Consider the following 26,166-nt stretch of genomic DNA (forward strand, 5'->3'; position numbering starts at 1 on the left):
AAATGGTAAGTAAGAAACAGCAAGTTCACGAGTAACCAATGATTGCATATATGGCCTCGTGACTGGTTTCAATGGAGTTGACACCGGCTGCAATGGAATAATTACGGCACCTGTCAGTTTCTGAACTAAATCCTATTAGACTCATCAGTTTTATTTTCCTTTAGTTGTATTTAGTTTTATTGAGTCAATATTGAAGTCAATTGTACATGTATAGCTCTAATTCACCACAAAAATGATCTCAATGACCTTTTACACGTTGAGCAGGTCAGGGACAAAAGTCCTCATTCATTATAAATGTATTTAAGATTACTAACCCAACCCCATACACACTTGGCAACAAAGGCAAGGAAAACCTCCCTTTGAGGAAGAAACCTCAAGCACAACACATGCTCCGAGAGCAGAGGGAATGAGGATAGATAAGAGAGAAAACAGGAAAGAGGGGTTGAACACCAGTGGGGGACAAGCAAACAATGGGCACAACAACAGCAGTATCAACAACTGTAATAATCCCGTGATGACAGCAATGACGTGGGTACTGCTACGCTCCCAACACCACCATCGTCATCCTCACCACTGCCGATAACAGGCAGATCATTGTGAATGGCGAACCTCCAGAACCAGAAAGGAAGCTCAGTCTTGACCAGAGCTCTTCAATCCTGTTCCTTGAGTGCCGGTTTACCTGGGTGTTTTACATCTCTCTCTGCTGCGACACACCTGATTTAAACGTTCTCATTCAATGTCTTGTCAACTATAATTAGTGGCCTTCCATCAGCTGTGGATCCTTGCAATGGGTGCAACATGAACTGAGGGTGGATAACGTGAATAAATACTGACTTAGAAACAGTATTATTTTGAGTTTATATTCAAATTTATGTACAGTCATGTTGAGAATAATTGCAGTGACTGTGGGTAAAGCATAAATCCTCATCATATAGTTCATTTCCATATACCGGTACAAACAAATGCATTGGGAACACTGTTTATTCTATTCACCCCAAAATGAAGAAAAATGTACCAAAAATGAATTTCTATTTGAGAGAACAACATCACATCTGTGTCGCATGGAGTCAGCCTGTGACATGTGTTCTTTTACTCCAGTCAGGACAGGACTGTGACAAAATAATAATCCCTGTTCATGAAGGACACGTTATAAACAGAATGAAGGTACACCGTTGATATGTTTAATAGATGCCAAACAAAAATGTCCCCCAATGTTCCTTCCGGGTAAGCACCTTGTTACCACCTTTTCTCATCAGATGAAATGCAGAAGAGCAGCTTCTCTTTTCCACACACTGTCGACCACTGTGCTCCACAAGGTGAAACTGCAAACAGTTTGAGGAAGTTCTCACATCCTCCTTTGCTTTCCTCACCTACACGTTTCAATCTGGAGAGATTCGGAGGGAAGGCAAACTGGAGAACATCTTTTTGCAATCTGAATGATGTAACACAGGTTCTGACCAGAACAAAGAAATCAGAGCCGATTACTCCAACCCTAAATGTGCTACACTGGCTCCCAGTCAGCTATAGAAGAGATTTTAAAATTACACTACTGGTCTATAAATCACTGAATGGTTTTGGTCCTGAATACATTAAAGAAATGTTTATTGAATATACTGTAAACCAAGTGGGGCTCTGAGGTCTGCAGACTCAAAGCAAACATGGTGAAACGGCATTTAGCTGTTATGCTGCATGCAAATGAGATAAACTGCCAACAGGACTGAAGTCAGCCCCGAGAAGTTGCTGAAGATAAGGGAAAAGCTGTCAGTTTTGGAACGAGTGGATTTAATGCCAATGAGGAGAACCTCAGTTTTGGGACTGTTTACTTTCAGGAGGTTTTTGGTTTGGTAGGTTTTTATTTCGGAGATACAATCAGTAAGGGAGGTGGGTGATAAAGTGGACGAGTGGTAATCTTGAGGTGGGTGTCATCCGCAAAGCAATGGTAGTGAATCTTAAAGTCACAGAAAATATTGGGTAGGAGGTGGATGATGAAGAGGAGGGACCCCAGGACTGATCCCTGGGGCACACCTGAAGTAACAAAGGAGGGGCTGGATTTGAAGTATTTGAATTGGATGAACTGAGTGTGGTAGGAGAGGTAAGATGAGGACAAGTTCAACCGAGTGTGGGTGATGTCAATGGAAGAGAATCTCTTGAAGAGAATGGTGTGGCAGACGGTATCGAAGACAGCAGTCAGCGTCAAGGAGAATGAGGATGATGATGAGCCCATAATCAGCCGCCATGACCAGTGATTTTGAGGAGTGCTGTTTCAGTGCTATGAGTGGGCAGAATCCCGACTGGAACTGTTTATGCAGGTGACGATGAAGAAGAAAGAATTAAGCTTTTCTCCTTAATGGCACCTCAATGCTTCTAATATAAACAGTACTCTAGTTTGTCACTCTATGTATGTTGTTGACTAAATGCTATTATGTAAAATTGCCTTGAGCTGTATTTACCTTTTGTTCTTCCAAACATTGATTTCCTTTGACTTGTGTGCTATGCAGGTAAGAGCTTCCTGTTTTTGGCGGTCGGCATGCAAGCGAGAGGGTGCTGAAAGTCTTCCATGTTTTGTTTAACTAAAGCGTCCCCACCCCTGATTCAACCTGTCACCTCCGTTGACACACAGCCAAAGAGTTGCTGCACTGGATATTTATAGCCAAGGGCCTGCGAGTGCTTCATGGTTCACTGAGTCAAAGGCCCACTATGCAAGAAACGTGTAAAAAAAAACAAGACAAGTGTAGTAAGATAAAAGAGTAGAAAGTCACATGATTAGATAATTTTCATTTCCTGAAATTATTCAGGAAGCCATCGAGACATAACAGTGAACCCTGCATTGCATTTTCAAGTCTAGTCTTTTCTTCATGTACACAGCTCCCTCTATTGACATTTAGTCAATTCTCCTGGAGGTGACTCATCCAAATACGCAGTTACACTAATGTCTCTTATACAACAGACTTGAATAAAGAGACAATCTGCAACAGATGATGATAATAGTGATAGATAGTACTACTGCTTCTAGCAGGATGAATAAAGTATCTATCTATCTATCTATCTATCTATCTATCTATCTATCTATCTATCTATCTATCTATCTATCTATCTATCTATCTATCTATCTATCTATCTATCTATCTATCTATCTATCTATCTATCTATCTATCTATCTATCTATCTATCTATTCATCCGTCCGTCCGTCAATTGAGTATAATTTTCTTAACCATTGCGTGACAATTTACGAAATGAGACAAACAAAAGGTACATACAAGTTTTAGTGAGACACGTTTGTTTACGTTTATCTGCACAAATGAAAAAAAAAAAGTATGAATACAGCCGGTGGATTCAAATGTGCTGTAACTGTACTTATTCTATTCTTTTTCTTTTTTCTTTCTTTTTAAAAATTTTTTTTTGGCCTAACATTGCTTCTAGTGAATAACTATATACGATTTTCTATTATAGTCTAACACTCCCGTGAATGATTGTCTTTTCAGAAAGGAGTCAATATTGGTTTAAACCGGAAGTCCCATTTATTCTTCCACCCCTTCGCTCCAAGTTAGTAGTAGTGGTATCGTCCAAAGATGGCAGCCTCCGTTTTGAGACGCTGCATGACTGCAGCTGTCAAAGTTCAACGTTTATCTGCGTCTGTGTCAGGTGGGTATTCTTTTAAGTGCCTTTAATACACTGATGTTTCATGCGGTGAGTTTGTATTATGATGTGAACTGGAATTGTGTCCTGTTTTTTTAGACGTTGAATCAATAAGAGCTAAATGTCCGCTGCATTTTTTTTAGCTAGCTGCAGCTAACAGCAGTGTCAGTCCATCTGTATTTGTCTTTCATTGCAAAGGTGGCAAAAGTGCCCTTTTCAACTCTGTGTTAATAGTAAAACAATGTGTGTCTGCAGCCAGAAGATGGTTACTTTCAGCAGCTTATTCAGACACCACCTTGTGGGAGGCAAGAGAAAAAGATCCTCAGAATTTGGGTAAGAACAATAAAAGTTTCCATTCAGTGTCTAGAGCTTATGCATGTCATACATATTAGCCAACAAAGTGACTGTTATGTCAAGCAGTCAAGTCAATTTTGACTACTGTTATCTTTTATTTAGTTCATAGGTCTCTGAGAGAAACACATTGTTATTGGTAATTATTTGGATTGTAACGAGGGGGCAGGACAAGATCAGCTTTGGTTTCCTTCTGGTCCTACTTGAACCTAACACTTCGCTTACTTACGAATTGTTTGAGATAAGTAAAGATCAAATCAGAACGATGTCATAAGTTTAATGGCTCATAACAGTTTCCATGTTTGCCGACTCTGCACAATATTCACTTTCTAGGTTCATATTCAATCTGTATGTAGCTAACTGACCACTCTTAATGAGCACATGTAATTTACTGTCTGGTGTCAAAGTTGAATTAGCTCACACAATATAATAAGGTATACATATATTAATAAATAAATAAATAATAAATAAATTATTATATATATTTTTTTCTTCATTTTCTGCCTTTTATCCAAGTCGGCTGGGATAGGCTTTTGTTACCTGAACAGGATACGATTAAAAGAAGACGGACAGATGGATAGCTTTTCACTTACCCTCTCAAATAGATTAAATGAAAGCTTACAATAAAGTTGTGAGAGTCACATGACTCTAGTGGTGGAAACATTTTTTTAATAATTTACGTGGGTCTCATTTATTATTACAAAAACCTGGCATTTGAACAGTGGTGTGCGATTTCTTAACCACTGTGTATCACATTTGTTGTATGGTTTAGCAGGACTTGGAATGACCACAAGGTGGGAGTGTAGCTCCGCTTTTGTCATTGTGTGCGTCAGCATGGACTCCAATTATATAACAAAAAAGGATAAATACATTTGCAAACTGTTGATTTTTGGTTGACAGTTAGAAATTGTCCCAATATTATAAGACCCAATATTAATTTGTTGTTGTTTTATTTAAAAAAACACAAAAACTTGAAGCTTTGCTGGCCAACAACATGGACAGGACATATGAGAGGAATCTTCCTGTTAGCTCCCTCACTGTGTCACAGGTGAGTTTTGACATTTATCATTTATACATTTCATATTTGAAGTTATAATTAGGTTGGCTTTCATTGGCTTAATTTGTGTGTATTTGATTTCCAGTTTGTAGACAATATATCATGCCGAGAGGAGGTGGATCAAGCCGAGTACTACCTTTACAAGTCAGTCAAATCTGGTGCTGTCAAATTCACAGCTGTGCTTTTGCCAGATTTTTTTTTCTGTGTTTTCCTGGAATGTATTGTCTGTTTGCGTTGTCTGCTTTGCTTTTCTCTCACTCACATGCTTTACTTTGTTCCCACCTTTCCTGTTAATTCCTTCCACTGGAAATCTGATTAGGACATTTAGAACGTTACACGATTGTTCACATGCTCTGTTCATATGCGTTCTGATGGACAGCGGGCTGAAATAAACAATTAAATAATATTTACCATTGCTAAGATGGTTGTGTAAATACCACATTTTGTTAGTTAACTGGATTACACTGACACTACTTATCTGATTTCCATAAAACATTTTTGGAGGGTTGGCAAAAGATGAAAATTGATATTTTTTACTTTTGCATATATTACAATAGATCATTTACAGTGCTGAAAATACCGTCAGCAGCGTGGTAAACTAGCACTTACCATGCCTTTTAGTCAGGAAATTGTGGGTTTTAATCTTGGTTTACTGAAGACTCAACATTTTCCATTAGTGTGAAAGTGAGTGTGAATTGTTGTCTGTATGGGCCCTGTGATTGGCTGTTCGATCAGTCCGGAGTGTATGCCCTCTCACCCAAAGTCAACTCAGATAGCCTTCAGCGCACAGGCAAACCTAATAAGGACAAGCTCTAGAGAGAATGGATGGATGGGTGAAAATTCCCCCTTAATTTCTTTGGAAATAATACCAAATTATAGCTGCTTGTAAATCTTGTTTCATGCAAAAAGTGCATTTAGAGAACCTGTTAAAGAATACTTAAAAGTTAGGAAATAATTCAAGTGAACCCCCTGGCCTCCATTTTTGTCACCTCATGCTTGTTTTTGTCTCAGTATATCATCGATGTCTAGTGAAAAACATTTATATCAATGTTTTTACATTTTTTTTAAATTTTTACTTTAATGGGGTTTCCGCATTACAGATATCTCATTAATGTGAAAATTAAAAAAAAAATTTAAAAAAAAGACGACAAAATTGCACATGTTTTTCACAGGACAGCAATTGTATTTATTATCAAGCTAAAAATAACAATACAAAAATAATTATTACATGATGTATGAATTGTAGGAATGAAATTCCAGCATTATCCATCTGTGACGGTGTAAGATTCCCTTAAGTGCCTTAGCAGAGGTCTACTGATTGTAATTCTTGTTGGTGCTGGATACATATGCAGGGTCTGTTGTCAGGCTTAGAATTTTTAGTTGATTTAACATCTGCTTGTGCAGACACAGCTCTTCATTCTGTATCATATCACCATACCTACTTTGTGATTATTATCATATCACCATACCTACTTTGTCCTCCGCCTAGGTTCCGTCACAGTCCAAATTGTTGGTACCTTCGAGACTGGACCGTTCACAGTTGGATCAGGCAGTGTCTGAAATATGGCGCCAGAGACAAGGCCCTGCACACGCTTCGAAACAAGGTGCACACTTTGTTGTGTCATTTCAAATGGCTCACAAGCGGAAGTTAGCCACACACATAACATTGAATAATATATTACAATCGCTCAGTATGTATGATACAGTGCATTTATACACAACCACAATAATAAACGCATCGATAAATCAAAACTTTGATATCATATTTTAGTCAAGTGTAATATTGTGTGGAAGGGAAGAAATGGACATCAAAGTGTGTTTCTTGTAGGTCCAGTATGGAATCTTCCCAGACAACTTCACTTTCAACCTGCTCATCGATTCTTACCTGAAGGATGATGACTTCAAGAGTAAGCTGTTGAGATTGCATTGTACTGTTGCACAAATTAAAAAAAAAAAAAAATTGGGACCCCTACAGGAAGGACAAATGACCTTCGCTAAAACTGGCCTTACAAAGTTTGAAACATAGCGTTGTCCAAATTGTCTTGGTAAAATTAATCATTAATTGACATATTTTATATACATGTTTTATTGGTAATATTTTTTTTTTTAAAAAACTAATCAATAAATGAACAGTTTTAAAAATCAAATGTAACGCTTGAGCTTAAAAATGTGCCCACCCCTTGGGTTAAGGGCTACAATGTTTACATATCATTGCTAAAAGCTCCTTTTGTTGTGCTGAATCCATTTCCAGGCGCGACCTCCGTGGTGGAGGAGTTGATGCTCCAGGAGGCCTTTGACCTTCCGTCCACACAGATCCTGTCTCTGTACACTCTGGCCAGTTACCTAGCAACCAGACCTCAGCTCACTGTGAGTGCAACAAAGCAGTGAAGCCGTTGTTACAAAAAACAAAAACAAAAAGGGGGTCTCTTCTTGAGTGACGTCAGGCATGCATGTGTGCTCAGGTGTCGCAGGAGCGAGCGCTGGGAGCGTCTCTGCTTATCTGCGGCCTCATGCAAGACAACAGTGTAGGCTTCACAGCTCGCTTCCTGGGAAACGTTCTGCTAGGTGAGCATATAAGAGGAGCTTGTTTTGGGCTTTTGCTGACTGGAGGAAACAAAACATTTCCACCATGATGATGTCACATGTACTTCCTTAAACTCAGACTTTGAACATTTTATTTGAAAGGAACCTTTAAAAGGTTTTAGTTTTATGGTGAAATAACCCTTCATCTTCTCTGTAGCTGTTCATTGATGTCTTAAATGCAACACACAATAGCATCCTATACATACATGTAACACAACAACAAAAACAATGTAAACCTACTGGTATCTTACAATTTGGTGAATTTGATATTTTTTCACAAATCTATACTATTGGTTAATCCACATCTGTGGGTGCTACTTTACAACGTATTGACCTAAAAGTGTTTTAAATAGTTTGCGCTGTTTGATTATACAATATTAATGCTTTAACAAAAATGCCATTTTTGGGTTCTCCCGAAAAGTGATTATTTACTCCCCGACACCATCGATATTACGCAGTTTATGCTCACCTCGATGTCAAAAGGATTTTGTGGCTCCCTTTGTTTAGTTTTTTTTCCCTCTGTCAGATACTCCAAACAGCTCTTTGTGTGTTGACGTGTGTTGTGTTCTCCAGGCAAGGTGGAGATGGAGAAGGGCATCCATGCTGTGTTCAAAGGCATGCCCGTCTTCTGGGAGCGAGGATACATGAGTCGTGCACTGGCTGTCTTGGAAAGCGTCGCTGCCTTGCCCGCTGATGTCAAACTGACCAAAGACTCGGTAAGGACTCAACATGTTTCAGGCACAGAATACCACAGAATAAAAAAATGTTTTAGCCCCGTCATCGTCTTTGCAAACCAGGAAATGGCTACTAACTAAAAAAAATGGATGAGCAAACAACACAAATGCATTTTTATTTTATTGTATTTTTTCCTCTGCTGAATCCCACTCTAGTTTTCCATACATTTTTAGCCTTTAGCCTTTTCCATCTATTTGTATGCCTTATACAGTTTATAAATGTAAATGAGGTCATAACAGATGACATTGTTAGTATGGAACAGTTGGGATTCGGGAAATGCAATAATAGTGGATACACAAATACTTTTGACTATGTGGACAGCAAGGAGATGACTCAACCATATTTAAAACAGGACAGGAAATTTTTGTATGATTTGAAAGTGTGCAGAAAGCCCTCCATTTTCTGTTCGAATGCAGAACAGTACTTTTTGTCCACACCCCTTTGCAACTTGTTTTAATTTTGATTAAAATTTAAAGAAAAAGCAACATTTTTATGATTGAGAAAATATCAATACTCATCATTGTTGTGACAGTCACGCACAAGACAGTCATCGTTTATACACACCAAATTTCAAATCGAGATTCAGTTTTGAGTGAATGATGTTAGAATGAAAGCCAAATGAGGAGTGACTGTGTGATATTTTTGGATGAATTGAATTAAAAGAAAACTCAACCCGGCATTAAAGACCACTAAAGTTGAACATCTGGGGTCGCCATAGCAACAACAGTAGTGCCATTCATAATAATACAAGTCATTGTATTACAAATGATATCTTAGGTCAAATTTAACCCAGAATGCACTCTTAATTCTTTTGTTCAGCTTCCCAAACAACATCCTCATCTGGTGATGATGAATTCATCAACTGAGAGGGAACACACACACACATTATCACATTTTCATCATCACACAGTCAGGTCCATTTTGATAATCCAGCCTTATTCTAACAAGATCTTGAAGAGGGCCAGAGCGCCCGATGTGTCTGTAAGCATCCCTGACACAATAGGCCAAACACGCTGTGACAGGTAATAATGGCGAGGGTGCACGTATCACCACAGGACATGTGTCGACATTAGGTCCCAGCGCCTCAGGTCAGCGCTAAGATTGCATTAAGACGCGGAGGTCACCTGTCAAATATCACACGCGGCTAACTGTATCTTAATACGTTTGTGTCTTAGCAGGTCCTGGAGGATAAATGCATTATTGTTGTTCATTTCAGTTGGCTTTTGTAGAGGGCGTGCTGCACGGGCTGTCCTCGACCTCATCCGACTCGTCTGATTCGTCGGGAGAGGAGTCGGCAGGGGAGGAAGAACGAAAGGAAGAAATTGATGAAGATGACCAGGCGGAGAGAGAAAAGCTTTCTGAGTATGACAGCAAATTCAAGGTGGGATAGAATTTGTTCCTTAAGAGGAAGTCAATCCAATTTTTTTTATTTTCCTTTTTTTAATTTCAATTTTTTTTTTTTTTTTTTTTACACAATATATTCTGTGCAGCCCTAATAGCAGTAAAATCCACCCGTTTTTGTCCAACGCAGTCCAACTCAATGGAGGCCGTTTTGCCACTTTCAACTGAAAATGACATCACATTTGTTCAAGGCTCAAATAACGACTAATCGTGACTCAGCTTCACAAAACAGGTGAACCTGTTGTAATAAATAGTGGTGTCATAATTTAACACTGTTCCCAGGTCTCATAAAAGGTCTCTGACATTCTTCTGTCGAGAGATGCAACAAAGATAAAGAATTACACCACTTAATATCCACTCGGTTTAAATCACACAGTTTTTGGGGGGCGGATCTGTCTCGTGCAAATGCCCTTTACGGTTTTAGTTACCATGGTGATGGGACTGTGGTGTGACGAAAGCAAGTGTATTAAGTTTCTTAACTTAGCAACATATCCAACACATCTCAGGGCTCCAGACTGCCCCCTAAAAGGGTATCAGTAAATTTGCTGATTTATGTCTTTAATTATTTTAAATAATTATTATCCTTGAATATTATTTCTTGCGGACAAGTCTTTTGCTTCTGAGCATCAACTCGAGCAACTTGTTGTGGTTTTATTGGAGACGCCACAGAAGGAGATGCTCAAGGCCGATAACACTGTCCACGCTGCAGCTCCACTTACCTTTTGGATAAAAATCAGAGTCTTATCAGAAATGTGCAGTGTAAACACGCGCTCCTTTGACATCGAGTTACACTGATCGGTGTTGTATATACACCCACTCCTGCCCAAGTAAAAATAATTAACACATTAAAAGAAACACCTGCTTTGAATCTAAACTACAGAAAAAGTACAGGCAAATGAATATTGCCTTAATATGCTGCATTAGCGGTGTGTCAACCGTTAAATAAGAAAAGTATTGGCCAGTGGCAGCCAGTGGCGTAATGTGGAGGTCAGGTTACCCTCAATAGGTAGAGTAAGTCCAGATCAAGTAAATGAAATGCTATTTGTTTTATTTGTGGATAATTATTTTCATGCACATTGGGCGTCTGGGCATGCAGACTCTTTTATGTGCCCCGTGAATGTAAATCCACATTGGAAAAGTGCCAATATAACTGCACATGGAAATAGACAAGAGTCAAATATATTGAAAAGAGGCGTCAAGTTGGTATTGGGCACTTGGACCTGCAGTGCAAACCCAGCCTAATGAATCGTGCGTCTTTCCAGGCAATGATCAGCCAGCTCGAGACTCAGGGAAAAGTCGACGCGTCCGACTTCCGTACGTTGGCAAGCGGTCTGGTCCAACATCTGCTGCCCTCGGTGGAGAGACCAGACCTGGATCAGTACGAGACCCTGCTGGGGGCGTGGGAGGCCGAGAGGAAGCAGCTGATCCAGAGGGAGCAGGAGACCAGGAGGAAGGCCGAAGAGGAGAAGCAGGAGCGACTCGCTGCCAAGGCGGCGCTCCAGCAACAGGCTTAAAGGTTCTACACTGCAGCTATCACTTAGTCTGTGTTAATATTGTACATGTTTTTGTTTTTTATTATTATTGTTTTTTTTCATCATTTGGGCTAAGTCTAAAATTAAAAGCAAATCAAATGACTTGGCTTCAGTTGTGCAAGTCTTGTCGTTGTGTGAACTCTTGTGAGCAAAAAAAAGAAAAAAAAAGGGAACGTTGGGATCACATCCTCCCATTCCTTTTCCTGTTCGCGCATTTGTTGGGGAGTTTTCTCACAGGGGGAAAGAAAGGGTTATTGCGCTGAAGAATTTGCTGATAACTAATCTGAAGAAAGGGGATTCTTTGCTGGCAAAGGAATTCAGTTATGAGCGTTAAACACAATGAATGCATTATATCGTGGTGAGGTGTATACTGTTTTGTAGAAAAGCCGACGCTACCCGTATAAAAACATGAAGCGCTTGACTTCATGTGTAATGCTGTTTAGATGTGGCCAGATAATACATCTCCAGGGGGGCGGGGGTGGCTGGATGGGTTGAAAAAAAACATTATCCAATAATTTAGAGTTTGTGGAGTCCACAACAGATATGAATCCAGATGCAACCGTTTTATTGTCGTGGATTTTTTTTTTTTTTGCTTGAACACTGATAACTGATAAGGAATCAAAATTATGTCCCAAAGAGCACACTTTCACCATCTTATCGCTTAGATCCGATACAAGTCAATCTCTTGTTAACATCTTGTTCACATTTTTGTCCTCAAGCAAATGTCAAGTAGGCTCATGAACAGTGTTTTTTCTAGATACGAACCTTCACTCGCATGATTGAGTGTTTTTTTTTTTTTTTTTTTTTTCCTTGGCAGATAGTGGACAATATTCCACAAACGCAATATTAATCAGAATGTCGTGTTTAGACTAGTGGGCCTTCATAGAACATATTCTGGAAAAAAATATGTTTGCGTTGACTTCCTCTTTAAGTACAGTTCCCCCTATATTTCAGTGCAGTGTTAATGTTCTAACTCTACATAATGGTGGTATATTTGCTTGCAAAAATATTAGCTATGTTGGTGCTTGGAGAGCTAATTCAGGCGGTACATGGTGAAAAAAAAAATCTGACTGATAATGTACATAGTTGGTACCCTTATGTTCTGTTTTTTTTGTGTTTGTATTGTCATTTAAAGATGGACAAATAATGATTTAGAATGTTGACTTAACACCCTTGCACAAGAATATAGAAAATAAAAGAGGACATTGGCTCAACTGCTAAAGGATGTGGGCCTTGAAGGAAGTAGAGAAAACTTTATTTCAACAAAATAAATATAAGAAAGAGGATGTTTTTATCAGTGCAGCTTGGAAAGCGGATCCGTGCTACTGTGAGACCTTCACCGCTGCAGGAAATTGTATTTGCCAGTTGATATTCCTGCTGGTTGGAGATATTAACCAGAGAACCGGCACGTCCTTATCACAGCATTTTTTTTTCTTCACTCGCTTTTGAGGACGAACATCATGTTCTCTTCACGGGACTTGATGACCACAAAAATCACTTGCGTGCACATTTATTGCCATACAAACACAAACAAAAGTTCCTCGTCAGGATTTTTTGGATTGCAAAATGTGCCAAACGGCCACGGGATATTTCATTACTCATCAAGGTTAACGGCTTCATATTTACCCTTGTAAACAGATTGCAAATAGCCTTTAATTTGTCTGCCTGTTTGACTGCAAGGGGACGAACGAGTACAGCATTTGTTCTGACAGCCGGCCGTGCATTGCTCATTAAGTCACACATAATCTATCATTTCCTAATTCGATTTGGATGCTGTCTCCTTCATTTGTGTGCTCTTGAAAACCGTCCATGTTATTTGTATGGCATCATAGATGCTTAAAAGTTTATTTTGTGTTTTTTGTGCGCACATTTTCTAATAGTGTTGCTTGTTAACTTGTCGATTCATACAAAATAATCATTTACCATCTGTCAGTTGTTTAAGAGGAGATCTGGTTTTGGGAGTAATGTTTGTGCACGTCCTACTGACCTGAAGGAGTAGCACTACCACTAAATCCAATGACTCACCAGGTGACTGCACTTGATTGGAATTTCATAATTTAATCATAATTTTTTCAAAAGAGTGCAAGTACACCCCTTTTCCAGGAACAGTCAGTCAGAACATTTGGAGATCTTAAGGAACACTGATGACCAAACTGAAGGTACAAATGAACTCATTGCCTCGAGATAACAGTGGGTCAACATGGTGGTTGTTCATGTCGAATTTAAATCGAACTTGTTTTTTCGTTCGTTTTTTTAAGCAATAAGCAGAAGAAAAACGAGCAAGTAAATTTTCCATCGATTTTATTATATACAAACTACAAAAAATACAAATAAAAAAAAATATATATCTATATGTGTATATATGTGTATATATATATATACACGTACACATACACACACACACACTTATTTTGGGGTGCGCTTTGTGTTTTGGAGGGTCACATCTATGTCCCAAATTATGTCTTTTTTTTTTTTCTCTAGGATACACTGGTTTGCAAACATTTCATGAGATTGGAGGAAAAGGAAAAAATGATGACAAACTTCACTTGAAGGTTGACAAGCTGACGAGAATACAATTCGTTACACTGGTTGTTGGATTTCGGACAGCTAATCAGTACTGAACAGCATCACAAAACTGCCATCAAGATATTTAAAAAAAAAAAAGAAAAAGAAATAACAACTTTGTAATTTCTAACAGTGTCACGGAACAGATTGTTTATCCATCGTGTTTTTTTTTTCCCCCACCACAAAAGCCTGCGGTCATGCAGGTGTCTAAAAAAACAACAAAAAAAACAATGTGGAGTTGAGTTAATAATTAACACACATTAGGGTTATCGTAAGCACTTACATGCGCATGCACAGGAGCTTAAATAGTTCCACCAGAAGTGTTCTCCACTGACACCATCAGTTATCTCGGTAAGTGTTGACTTACTGTCCGGCACATCAGATGTTGACGATAAACATGAAAGCATTTGCAGCAAATCCAGTTTGACATTTGCCCCATGTAAATAATCTGCGTAAAACACTTGTGCCGTTTCTGTTTTCATGTCGACATCGTGTGGAACTTATTGTCAGTCTAAACAGTTGACATGCAAAATGCTGATTTTGCATTTTGTTATGTTGACTATTATCACATACATGGATGTTATCATTAAATCGACTAGAGCAGACAAATATATCTAGTATGATAACAATAGACTGAATACCACGTAATGTAGAAGCACAATTTTTTTTTTTTACCTCTTTCTAGCATTTATTTACAGTATCTCTTGTATATTAGCCAGATATACTCATATACAAGCATTAAGAGTTTAGTTCGGACAATTGCTTAAATTTTTTTTGATATTCTTAAAAGGGAAATCAAGCCCCTAAAATTCTTTGCAATAATATGTTCACCTTCACTATTCTAAACATGGCAGTCTGATTAATATTGTGTTTGGGGAATATGAGTTAGGCAGCAAAATCCACCCGATTTTAGCCATCTCTGGGGGCGGACTTTTTGTCACTTCTGTCGACTAAAAAGTGACATCACAATTGCTCATTTCATTTCAAATTCATTGTTATTATAATTTGTCCCAAGGGCTCAGCGTCTTACCACGGGATGCTCTTTGATAAGAGCATTGTTCCTATTTTGCAGTCGTGTCCTTCTCACATTCCACTTTCTACACAAGCAACTGACAGTATTCTTTATCCTCTGTGCAGAAAGACTATTACTGTGACTTACTAATTGTGCACGTTAATGCCCATTGAATTACAAAAGCTACTGTTTATTCCTATATATTTTATGTAATCAGTGTATGTTTTTATGAAGTACATTATTACAGAGGGCAATTATTAAGACACATAAAATGTTTTTTTTTGCAGGGGGGGCTTGAATGGATGAATGAGGTTTACATTCCTTTCAAGAGGAAAAGATTTGAGTTGCAAAGTGTGGTCACGGAGCAAATTAAACTCGGACCTCAAGGCACCGCTGTATTTGCATACAAGCCATTAAAAAGTCAATTTTCATAATATGCCCTCTTTAAATTTGAGTTTAATGAAAGACGCCTGTGAGTCTGTTCCACCTTCTTCATTTATGCCTGTTGAGAATTAAAAACAAGTTGTACTCAACTCACCAGTGTTTCCCAGAAAAGGACGCATTTAAATTTGAGGACAAGATGTCTGTGTCTCTATTCAAATGCTGTCAGACACTGAAGATGCCAAAATGCGGGTTCTTACGTGCACACGTTGCCCTCTTAAAACCTGTCGGGAAAGCGGGCTTGTCTGTGCCTGCCTTGATAGATAATGTTATACTCTTCGGCTGCATGATGACGACGATGTTTTTTTCCCCGCTGTTAAAACCCCCGTGGGCAAAACTTGATATCAGGTGATAAAGCGTCAGTTCACACCTAGTTTCAAAACCCAAACAAACGTACACTCGGAGGGAAATGACTCACAGCGTCAACAAGAAGCGTTAACCGAAATTTGGCAGTACATTAGTGACTTAACACCTGTAGCCTTTTTTTATTTTTTTTATTTTTTTTTTAAACCAAATGTTGTATTATTACAGCCAAGGCAACAAAACCTCCACATGATACAATGTACCGGTAGTAATTGTGCAGCACAGGATATAAAACGGGATGTTTTCATCTCATTCACAACAATACAAAACATAGCAGGATAAAAGCTCGTGATTGTTGGGTGCTACGGACAGGAACAATGATTACGACTTTTTTTTTTTTTTCTTCAACTCTACTGTAAGTAGTGCGAGCATGCCGAAGGTTATCTGACTGCCACACACAAATCCAGGAAAAAGTGCATTCTTAAAAGGCCTAATCAGACAAATCTGCTTTCGGCGCATTCTGCAGAGGCTCAAAACGAGACAGGCGTACGGTGCATGCGCAGGATTCTGACATCATATGCTATTTCGCTCATACACCCAAATTACGTAACAATCATGTTTGGAAAAGAAAAAACTTGTTTTGGTTTTTTTTGCCAGTGGCACGTACAGCACCATACAGGCGCCTACACCCCGAGAGGGCAAAAGTACTTAAACATCGCACTTAACTATAAGTACAGATTCTTGTGTATAAAAAGATTCTGCTGAAAGCAATAGTGATGATTTGACTCATTTATTAGTTAAAGTAAATAAGTACAGATTCTGAAAATGCAGATATCGATGTTCAAATGTATAGGGAGTAAAAGTAAAAAATACCTCAGTAAAATAAATAGTCAAAGTACAAATACATTAAAAATAAAAATCTACTGAAGAAGAGTAACAAAGTTTTTAGACCTACCGGTATTTGCTTCCCACTACAGCATATACCTAGTGACGTGCCCAAAAATATTTCACTTAATAGTTTTTCAAACAAAGGATTCATTTTTCCCTGGTTTGAACCTGGCAACAAAGAACACAACAAATGTGTTTCCAAGCGCGCCGCCTCAATCAGTGTGATGACGTCAGGCAGTGCCACTCCGGGGCCAACATGTTCTTCTGCAAGCTGAGGGAAGGATGTGGAAGGCCTCCAGCAGGAGACACAAATAATCTGCTTTAGTAGCACATTAACAGGCGATTTAGCATCAGGGCCACTAAACGCTTTAGCGGCAACTGTGGTCTAAAAAGTCCAAGAAGCAAATTAACGTGGTAGTCTGGACATGTAAGGTTTTTGCGCCCCCTAATTTGTGGACATGGGGCGCACACTGGCTTTTGACCTTAACTTTACGGAGCCATGAGTGCCGTTTATCAGAAACTGAAGGCTGTTATTAAATGCTAATCTGTGAATCCGAGAAAATTTAATGCAGCTCTGCTTATCTTGCACAAACCCACCATTGTCTAATTTAACCACACCCCCACCATTTTCCCACATGCATTGGGAGATTTTAATTGTGTGTGTGTGTGTGTTTTTATTGAAAGATGATGCTTGCCACCCTACCCCATAGCCCAGACATATAAAGCTAACTTTAGATTGTTGTGTCATATAGATTAATGAACGACCAGTACCTGCCAGAAATTCCTCAGCTCCTTTGGTGTTGCTGTCGGCCTCTTGGCAGCCTGCCTAACCAATTTTCTACTTGTCTTTTCATCGATTTTGTTGGAATTATTCTTGGCCATATTTTCTCCACTTCATGGTGACCGCTGTCACTGTGCTCAGTGGTATATTTAATGCCTTGGAAATTGTTTTGTACCCTTCTTCTGATTAATACCTTTTAAGAATAAGATCCCTCTGATGCTGTGAAAGCTCTCTGCCAACTATAGCTTGTGTTAAGGTGTGGCTACAAAAATGTCAGGAAAAGCCTACTAGAACATCAGAACGTTATTTGGAGTTAATCAGCGGTGCGTTAGGTGGTGGCAGGTGTGTGCTGACCCCCAATTAACTAATTATGAGTTTCAATTCTGAACATCTCGACAGTTGTAAGAGGGTGTGCACATTTCTGCAACCACATTATCTCAGTTATTTGTTTTCATCAAAAAGATTTTTCTCGCGCTGCTCATAGATCACATCATGGAGGAACACGTTTTGAAATGATTTTTCTTGATCTCATCTATCATGTCACGGGAACTTGGCGTTTGAACAGGGGTGTGTAGACTTTTTATATGCATTGTAAATTGGTGTGTTTCACAAGCAATCGCACATTTGTTTGTCCTTTCACCTGCAAACAGAATGTAACTAGCTAAGCATGCTTAGCATACTTTATTGTGGCATTACACATCTGGTTTCTAATGTGTTTTGTTGTATTGCTATTTGGGTTAATTTATGCACCTGTGCCCATTTATATACACACATGTATACATCGGAGTGTTTTATAAGATGTAGTATACAGTATGTTTGCTGCTTCTCACATCTGGTCGGCCATTTGCGTACCCTCACCCCCCCCAAAAAAAAAAAAAACATTGAACAAGCTTTAACAAGCTACTTTGTTTGTCAGCGCCGATAAGGCGCCAGTTGCAACTGTCATTTTTTTTTTTTTTTTCTGGCTGCTTGTTGACTTGTTAAAAGTGAAAGTAGTACTCAGCCCCGCGCAAGTACAGTAAGCAGAGTGACATTGATGGCTGAGGTCGTTTATTTTGCGCGAGGACGGGCACGTACGAGAGCGTCAGTCTTTCACCGGCGGTAAATGAGGCGTTTGTGGCTAAGATGATGTCAGGTGAAGTGCCTCATGAATAAATATATCCAACACGTCCAATGCATCGCATTACATGAGACTAATGTAGGTAATTCATTCACTCAACTGTGTAGTGCTCTGTGTTGCAACAAGTCAAGTAGAACATGAAAGTAACAAGAGTATCGCTCAGTGGCACAGTCTAAAGTCAGTCGAACCTTTTGGAAAAAAAACACCACAAAACGGGTCGCGGCAAAGCTCGGAAAATGAACTGTTGTCGTGCCGCGTGACCTCCTGCGAGACCTGATGATTAAGTCTGTTTTGCTTTTTCTTTGCTTTTTTGATTATACACCGAAAAAAAGGTTGTGTTTAAATAAATAAAATTGAGTAAATTCAACACAACACGTTTTTCAATGTACTGAAAACCTGGCAAAAACTCCACAAGCCATCACTGGAACAGCATTGTGCAAATTTTGTGTACAAGGGCCACATTTGACTTTTAAAACACACATTTTATTTCTCAATGAAGAGTTTACGTTTTTTTTTAAATACAGTAGAAAATTCATTCCGACGTTAATTGTATTATTTATAATGAATTTATCTGATTGTTACTTCATAAAATGTAAATTAATATGTAAAATTGGTTTCTTTTGTTAAATTTTCATTCCAATTTTTTAAATGTCATTTTATTATAATTGATGTACACATTATTTAATGAAATAGACAATCTGTTGCTGAGTAAAATATTCTTGTTTCGCATTCTATTACATTTGTATTTACATTTTGTATTGTATAAACAAATTAAATGTGTGCGTGTAAAATATGCTAATTTCAATACTCAACACTAATCACATATTGGTGTACTTCTATTACTTAAACCAAACTAATAAAACACAACATTTAAAAAAAAAAAAAATAGTTGACACTATGTTTTTTCATTTACAGTAAATGAATGAACCAAATATCGAAAGAGGTAAACAAATAAAAATACATTACAATTTTTGTTATGAGATTTTAGAAAAATCAGACATGTCTACATGAAAGCACAAAAACTGAATGAAAAGGATCGGAGATTAGAACAAATTGTCTAAACCAAATATGGTGAAGAAAGGTAAATGAATACAGTTCATATTACGTGACACTTGATATTGTAAATGCGGAATTAGTTTGCATCGTTTCATGTATTGATTAGTACACTAAAGGCACTATTAATTGTACTGTACATCGTTTTTTGTACCATCTTTCAACATTTAGTTCAATTTAGCAAGATGTTAATGTTAAAAATGAGAAGGAAAAAAACCGTACTTCCTTCCACTGCGGGAGGTGTTCTAAAACTTTTGACATGATTACTGTGAGAGAAGCCCAAGTAGGAGGGACTCGAGTGTTTGAATGAAGTCACCACAGTGTGGAGCTTGACATCATCTCTCATTCCTGCTGGGTTTCTCACCACGGATGCTCGTCTCTTCTCTGGCAACTCTTGACTCCTGCTTCAGAACTTTTAACAATGTCACCGAGGTGTTCTTCCCCTGAGCGGAGGTTCCGGCGCGCGGAGAAAGTTCGCACATAAGTAAGACTGGAGCATCCGGAGGATGGAGAGCACAGAGAGCACGACGAGCGAGCAGTCCATGCCGGGCCGTCCCATGATCCCCACCATCCCGTCCATCATGTTCATCTTCGGGGTGGTGGGCAACGTCATCGCCATCGCGGTGCTGTGCAAGTCTCGCAAGGAGCAGAAGGAGACGACCTTCTACACGCTGGTGTGCGGCCTGGCCGTCACCGACCTCCTCGGCACGCTGCTGGCCAGCCCGGTCACCATCGCCACCTACGTGAAGGGCGCCTGGCCCGGCGGGGAGCCCCTGTGTCAGTACTTCGGCTTCACCCTCATCTTCTTCTCCCTGGCCGGCCTCAGCATCATCTGCGCCATGTCCGTGGAGAGGTACCTGGCAATCAACCACGCGTACTTCTACAACGACTACGTGGACCAGAAATTAGCCGGTTTGACCCTCGTGGCCATCTACGTGTCCAACGCGCTGTTCTGCGCGCTGCCCGTGCTGGGATTCGGCCGCGTCCAGAAGCAGTACCCGCAGACCTGGTGCTTCCTGGAGTGGCGGAGCAACGAGGCGAGCGACGCGGCGTTTAACTTCATGTACGCGGGCTTCAGCTCGGTGCTCATCCTGGCCACGGTGCTGTGTAACGTGCTGGTGTGCGGGGCTCTCATCCGCATGCACCGGCGCTACATGCGCAGGACGTCGCTGGGCACCGACCTGAGTCGCGGCAACGTGGACTCGCGCAAGAGAAGCCGAAGTTTCGGACGACTGGCCGGTGCCGAGATCCAGATGGTCATCCTGCTCATAGGCACCTCGGCAGTGGTGCTCATCTGCTCCATTCCGCTTGTTGTGAGTTGGCCCCCCTGCGCCTTTACGCACACTTTACGAATCGTAGGACGTAGGACACGACGCTGATATACTCGCAGGAAACTAAGACTTATTCTACTGTATGAGTGGCAGCAGGTGAACTGCGCGTGGTTTATTGTACCTTCTGCCATCTAACTGAAGAGCATTTCATTATTCTGCTTGTCAATATAGACATATGTCCTGGCATAGATAGATGAACATAGATATATAATGTATCTGTAGATCATTTTTAAACAACTAACGTGAAATGTGATCATTTCCTGCACTACTCCCGATGATCTCTCATGACTTGTTTGCCATGGCAACCTGTCAATCGCAGATGTTCCTATCCTATTAGCAAATAATACAAATCGAGACACTTTTGGTAGTTGTAAGTGGAGGTCAGCTGTCATCGGGCAGCACCCAGAACGGGTTGCCAGCCAATCGCAGGGCACACATTGACAAACAACCAACACATTTGTGCTTAAGTAAGTGTCAATAAGTGTAAAAGTAAATAAGTTAATATGGAAAGGTGGCTTGATACGAATGTAGATCAAGTTGTGAAATATTAGGGCAGCACAGTGGTTAGCATGTCTGCCTTGCAGTCGAGGGGTCCTGGATTTGAAACTCAGCTCAGGTGCGTGCAGAGTACTCCAGCTTCCCCCGGCTTTGCAAAAATATGCATGTGAGGTTCAATGAAGACTCTACATTGTTAATATCGGGCTGCAAATGTGAGTCTGAGTGGTTGGTTGTCTATATGTGTCCTGCAAATGGCTGGCATCCAGTCCTGAGTGTACCCCGGTTCCTGCACCAAAGTCAGCTGGCATAGGCTCCTGCTCACCTACGACCCTCGTGAGGACAAGTACTATATACAAAGGATGGACATAAAATATTCAAAATACAGGATAGGGACGCCTCAACTAGTGAAAACTTGCATATAAATGATGCCCATTGAAATTGCATTATGAAGGAAAATGGGTTTATTTGTTTTTTAAACCCATCAAATTCTTCAAAAATCGCTCATAATCCTGCAATAAGCGTTACTCACAAAAAACGAGGGTTGACTGGCTCCCAAAAAAACCAAACAAAATAATATTAATGAATAAAAAAAAAAAAAAAATCTGGGGATGCTGAACTGCAAGTTTGAGGGGATCCACTGTAATACAAAAGATAAGTTGTCCTGAATACATATTATGGCATGGAATTTGGTTTAAACCCTTCAAGCACACAAAATAATTGATAGTTTGGTCTTGCACAAAGGCACCTTAACTGTAAAGTACCTGATAGTGGGAACATTGGCATATGTCCAAATATGTACTGTATTCTCGAAAGTATTCGTAAACGAACAACAAGTTGGTTTTCAATGATGGTAAACATAATGTTCTACTTTTAACAATGCTACTGCGGTTGAAGCCAAACGCAGATACGTTTCCTGTTCTTACATTGAACTTTCTGAGTTAAGCACAGTTTCACTTTATTGTGGTCACTCCATTTAAGTTCTAGGCCATGGTTGTCACTGATCTTTCCATACACCAGCGGCGTTACCAGAGGGTGGGCAGGGGTGGTTCAGTGCCCACCCACGGACACGCTCTGCCCACCCAAAGAAAACTAGATGTAGTTCTGATGGTACAAACAAAAAAAAACAAAAAAAAACGCTGTCACCTGCATGTCCATACTGTTCAATTATGGTTGTGTTCTAAGTTTTAACATTTGTTTGTGTTGTTACATCCTCTTTCACCTTAAAACAAAACAAAAAAAACAAAACATTGTCACCTGCATGTCCATACTGTTCAGTTATGGATGTCTTCTAAGTCAAATCAACTTTTATTTGTTTAGCCCAAATCACAATAACAGTTATCTCAATTAAGGAGAAAACAAAACACGTTTTAAGGTGCAGTAGCCCTAGGCTGGATTTCGACCTACTTGAGCGTTGTAGCACTTTTTTGCCCCTCCAGGTAAGACTAATGCCCACCCACACCTGGCATCCTGGTAACACCCCTGCCATACACTCTATGACAAAAAGTCAACAACAAATAGTCTGATGATAAAAATAATAAATAAAATATAATAATAATTCACAAGTAAAGTAAAAACACGGATTGCGTTCATACTGCAATGTAGATGAATTATTGCTCAGATTTTTTTTCCTGGTCATTTTATGCGGACACATGTTGCCAGGCAGCACTATGAACAGAAGCAGGAACACTGTTAAAAAAAAAAAAAAAAGTTGGGTGAACTCAAAATTTCAATAACATTGCAACAAATTTCGATAAAGTTGGGCAATCCAATAAAATATTTAAAGTTTTGCTGTGGTGCAAATTGGCTTTGCCGCATTTCGCAATAAATAAAGGAGTGAACTGGTGCCCCTAGCATTGTCCCCCCAGCTTAAAGATTTAAGAAAAAACAACTCACTAAATGGTTTCAGAGCAAACGGCTTGCTTGCTTTGTTGTGCTAACTAACATTGTTCCCATAAATGTCAATAATTTATACCTTAAAGTTGTTTCAACTTAAAATACTGTTTCCGCCCCCACAAAATACAAGTTGTGTTTTTTACAGTGAACAGGAAGTCACACTGTCATAATAAAAACAGCTTTGTAGAAATCTGATCTTTATTTGTGCACATTAATTTTACAAATGAGTCACCGCTCAAAGATAAACAGTCACATCCTTTTTTTTTGTGACCACACTACCCTCTTGCATCAATGCTCCGCTTGCCGCTAATGCATCATCAGTGCAGTAAGGACATAATGACACTCAAAGTTTATTTACACACATGAATTCAGCAATTGTCTTAGTACTCTTAAGCGCACATACGTTTTTTAAAAAAACATCTTTACCAACTTCTAAAATGAAAAAAATCATTTTTTCATCAGAGTGCAATCTACTGGTATGGTTCTTCCACCACTTGGCCCACATAGCTCTTTATGGGTTGCTTTCTTACATTTCCCAGAATTTTGAAGTTCTCCATTCTCTATTTGCAGGCTCAGGTGTTTCTGAACCAACTCTACAAGCCTCAGGTAGAACTGCGCTTGGACAAAAACCCCGACCTGACGGCCATTCGCTTTGCCTCCTTCAACCCCATCCTGGACCCGTGGATTTACATCCTGCTGCGCAAGGCCGTTTTCCGCCAGCTGGTGGAGAACATCAAGTGCCTCTTCTGCAAGATGGGTGCGAGGAGCCCGAAGACGAGTAAACACGGGAGCTTCCGATCCGTGGACGCCGCGGCCCGCCCGCTCTCCTCAGCCGTCTCCAAGAGGGACTCACACTTGCTGGTGTCCGACAACGTTTCGGATATAAACTCCCAGACTTTCTTGTACCTCCCCCAGGGAAGGACGCACGCCGGGAGCTGCTGTGACAATCACAAAGGGGAAAGTCTCTCGTGGACTTCGTCCTGCGAACAGGGTAATGCGGCCCCAAGGACAGAAGGTGGACATGTGATCAAGGGCCCCCAGGCTTCGCCAGCAAAGGACCCCGGCTTACAGGTGTCACTCAGCTCGGTAACCATGGAGGAAAAATGCATCTGAACTTGCACTGACTTTAATATGGACGCCATGTGGAAGGAAGAAGTGAGTCATATCTCACAGGCAATCAGTCAGGAAAAATAATGCTAACAATGAAGACTTGAGTACTGTTGCCTCACAGCTAGAAGGTCTGGAATGCTGAATTTCCAAGTATTTCAAAGAGTTTCCTATAAATGGTTAAACCAACTCCAAAACTCTGATGCGAATGAGCTATAAACTGAATTTTATTACGATGAAATGTAACAGCATCGACTCTGACAATAAGGGAAAATCATTTCTCTTTTTCCGTCCATTTGTTAGCTAGCAGCTACTTCCCGGTTCAGGTGTTAGCATTGGAATTACATGACTCTACCATTTGAATGATCGGATAAAACCATTTTTTTATTCCGAACCAGGGGTGCGTGGGGGAATGGTCCTGTCTTGACTCCGTGACAAAAAAGGGAAAATCATATGTGCTTGTTTGTCCGTCCATTTGTCTGCGAGGAGCTAGCTCCTGGTTGAGATGTTAGCAAGAGAAGGAGGGGCCTATACCATTTGAATTCTGGGGTAGGAAGAACCGTTTCTTTTTGACAAAAAGACAAGGTACATTCCTCTAACTAAATATCGTGACTTATTGTAGTTTTGTCTGTTTGTATATTAACTTGCTGCGATTTCATTAGGTTTGGTGATGAAAACAGTTCCATCATGACTGATATGGCAAAAACTGAAATAAACATTCCTCTAAGATAAGTGATTTTTTTTTTTTATGTGTATGCATATTTGTGAAGGAGTTTCTTCCTGACAAAAATGAGAAAATGCATTTGTCGAACAAAAATGAAAACAAAAACTCATGCAGTGCCATATATCCACTTCCTATAGCACTTACCCTCATTAGGGTTGCGGGTGAGCTGGAGCCTATCCCCACTGACTTTGGGTGAAATTCTGACCGGTTGCCAGCCAATTGCAGGCACATATAAAAAAAAAAAACATTCTCACCTATGAACAATTTAGAGTAACATGCTTCTTTTTGTAATGTAGGAGGAAGGTTATAGTAACTGAAAAATCCACGCACAAACGGGGAGAACATAGACAAGATTGAAACCGCAAATCCCAGCACTGTGAGGCAGCACGAGTGCTCTGTGCTACTTTTGGGGTGCCGTATTTGTGTTTGTTCGTTTGGCCATCAATGTGTCCGTTAGCTGTATCTATTGGTCACTAGGGCGGGGTGAACATAAATCCACACAGTTTCCACGGAAGTGGGGAGTGTCATTCTTGCATAATCTTGATTATCAACTAACAATGATCAAAACAATACATTGCCATTGGCCTTGATGAAATAACTGTTCGTTCCCTCTCGGTCACCTGACTAATCTCTGCTTTTATTGTTGCGTGCAAATTCAATATTATTCCAACAGAAATTACCCACTTCTTTGTGAGTCAAGCGACGGGAAAAGACACCCTTCCTATATTTGGGCCACCTTGTGACAATCATTTTTGGAGAGCGTTTTTTAGTTGTACTAGATGAGATCAGACATCAAAATAACAGTTGGGACCAGCTGATTCATGAATTTGTGGTCAGCAGAAGCAGCAGCAGCGAACGTGATCCTGCTGGGAGCTGTCTTTGTTTTGGATTGTATTGTACACCCCCTTTTTTTTTTTTTTTGAAAGGACGTGTTATTTCAGCCCCATGACTAATGTGCAGTGTGCATTTTTATTTTTGTGGTGAATGGCAACTGTTCCTTTTTTTTGCCTGTCCTAGAATCCACGTGAACATTTCATTTCAAATATCTGAAGATACAAAAGATTCCAGTTTGTGACACCTGATTATTTACATGTGACTGCTGGGAATATTTTTCCGCCGGTGGCGCGTTTATGCTTAGTTTTCAAGGGTTTTTA

General features: G+C 39.9%; 2 protein-coding genes across 4 annotated transcripts; both read left to right on the forward strand.

Moving 5' to 3' along the window:
- The first annotated feature begins 3,507 nt into the window (after positions 1-3,507).
- mrps27 (mitochondrial ribosomal protein S27) lies at positions 3,508-23,878 on the forward strand. Of its 3 annotated transcripts, none has more exons than XM_086030518.1 (12): positions 3,508-3,643; positions 3,893-3,970; positions 4,966-5,036; positions 5,131-5,189; positions 6,535-6,649; positions 6,874-6,952; positions 7,297-7,412; positions 7,508-7,610; positions 8,202-8,344; positions 9,580-9,744; positions 11,027-11,280; positions 23,752-23,878. In XM_086030518.1, the coding sequence occupies exons 1-11, from the start codon at positions 3,571-3,573 to the stop codon at positions 11,276-11,278; spliced, it is 1,254 nt and encodes a 417-aa protein (XP_085886644.1). In that variant the 5' UTR covers positions 3,508-3,570; the 3' UTR covers positions 11,279-11,280; positions 23,752-23,878. The 3 variants fall into 3 exon arrangements, with proteins under 3 accessions (XP_085886644.1, XP_085886643.1, XP_085886641.1); XM_086030517.1 differs by lacking the exon at positions 23,752-23,878 and adding an exon at positions 15,161-15,284; XM_086030515.1 differs by lacking the exon at positions 23,752-23,878 and having other exon boundaries at positions 11,027-11,398.
- On the forward strand, positions 19,216-25,020 carry ptger4a (prostaglandin E receptor 4 (subtype EP4) a). The gene is made up of 2 exons (XM_086030514.1): positions 19,216-20,772; positions 23,752-25,020. The coding sequence occupies exons 1-2, from the start codon at positions 19,966-19,968 to the stop codon at positions 24,292-24,294; spliced, it is 1,350 nt and encodes a 449-aa protein (XP_085886640.1). The 5' UTR covers positions 19,216-19,965; the 3' UTR covers positions 24,295-25,020.
- Positions 25,021-26,166: the final 1,146 nt, after the last annotated feature.

Source organism: Filicampus tigris, chromosome 5 (genome assembly GCF_054856515.1).
Source record: "Filicampus tigris isolate MCC_2025a chromosome 5, RoL_Ftig_1.0, whole genome shotgun sequence".
In the NCBI taxonomy this organism is placed as follows: domain Eukaryota; kingdom Metazoa; phylum Chordata; class Actinopteri; order Syngnathiformes; family Syngnathidae; genus Filicampus; species Filicampus tigris.

Excerpts from the sequence above, each read along its gene's own strand:
- mrps27 (XM_086030518.1), top strand. The coding sequence starts at position 3,571 with ATGGCAGCCTCCGTTTTGAGACGCTGCATGACTGCAGCTGTCAAAGTT. Across the intron at positions 7,413-7,507 it reads CAACCAGACCTCAGCTCACT|GTGTCGCAGGAGCGAGCGCT; the intron begins GTGAGTGCAACA and ends ATGTGTGCTCAG. Across the intron at positions 7,611-8,201 it reads CCTGGGAAACGTTCTGCTAG|GCAAGGTGGAGATGGAGAAG; the intron begins GTGAGCATATAA and ends TGTGTTCTCCAG.
- ptger4a (XM_086030514.1), top strand. The coding sequence starts at position 19,966 with ATGGAGAGCACAGAGAGCACGACGAGCGAGCAGTCCATGCCGGGCCGT. Across the intron at positions 20,773-23,751 it reads TCTGCTCCATTCCGCTTGTT|GCTCAGGTGTTTCTGAACCA; the intron begins GTGAGTTGGCCC and ends CTCTATTTGCAG.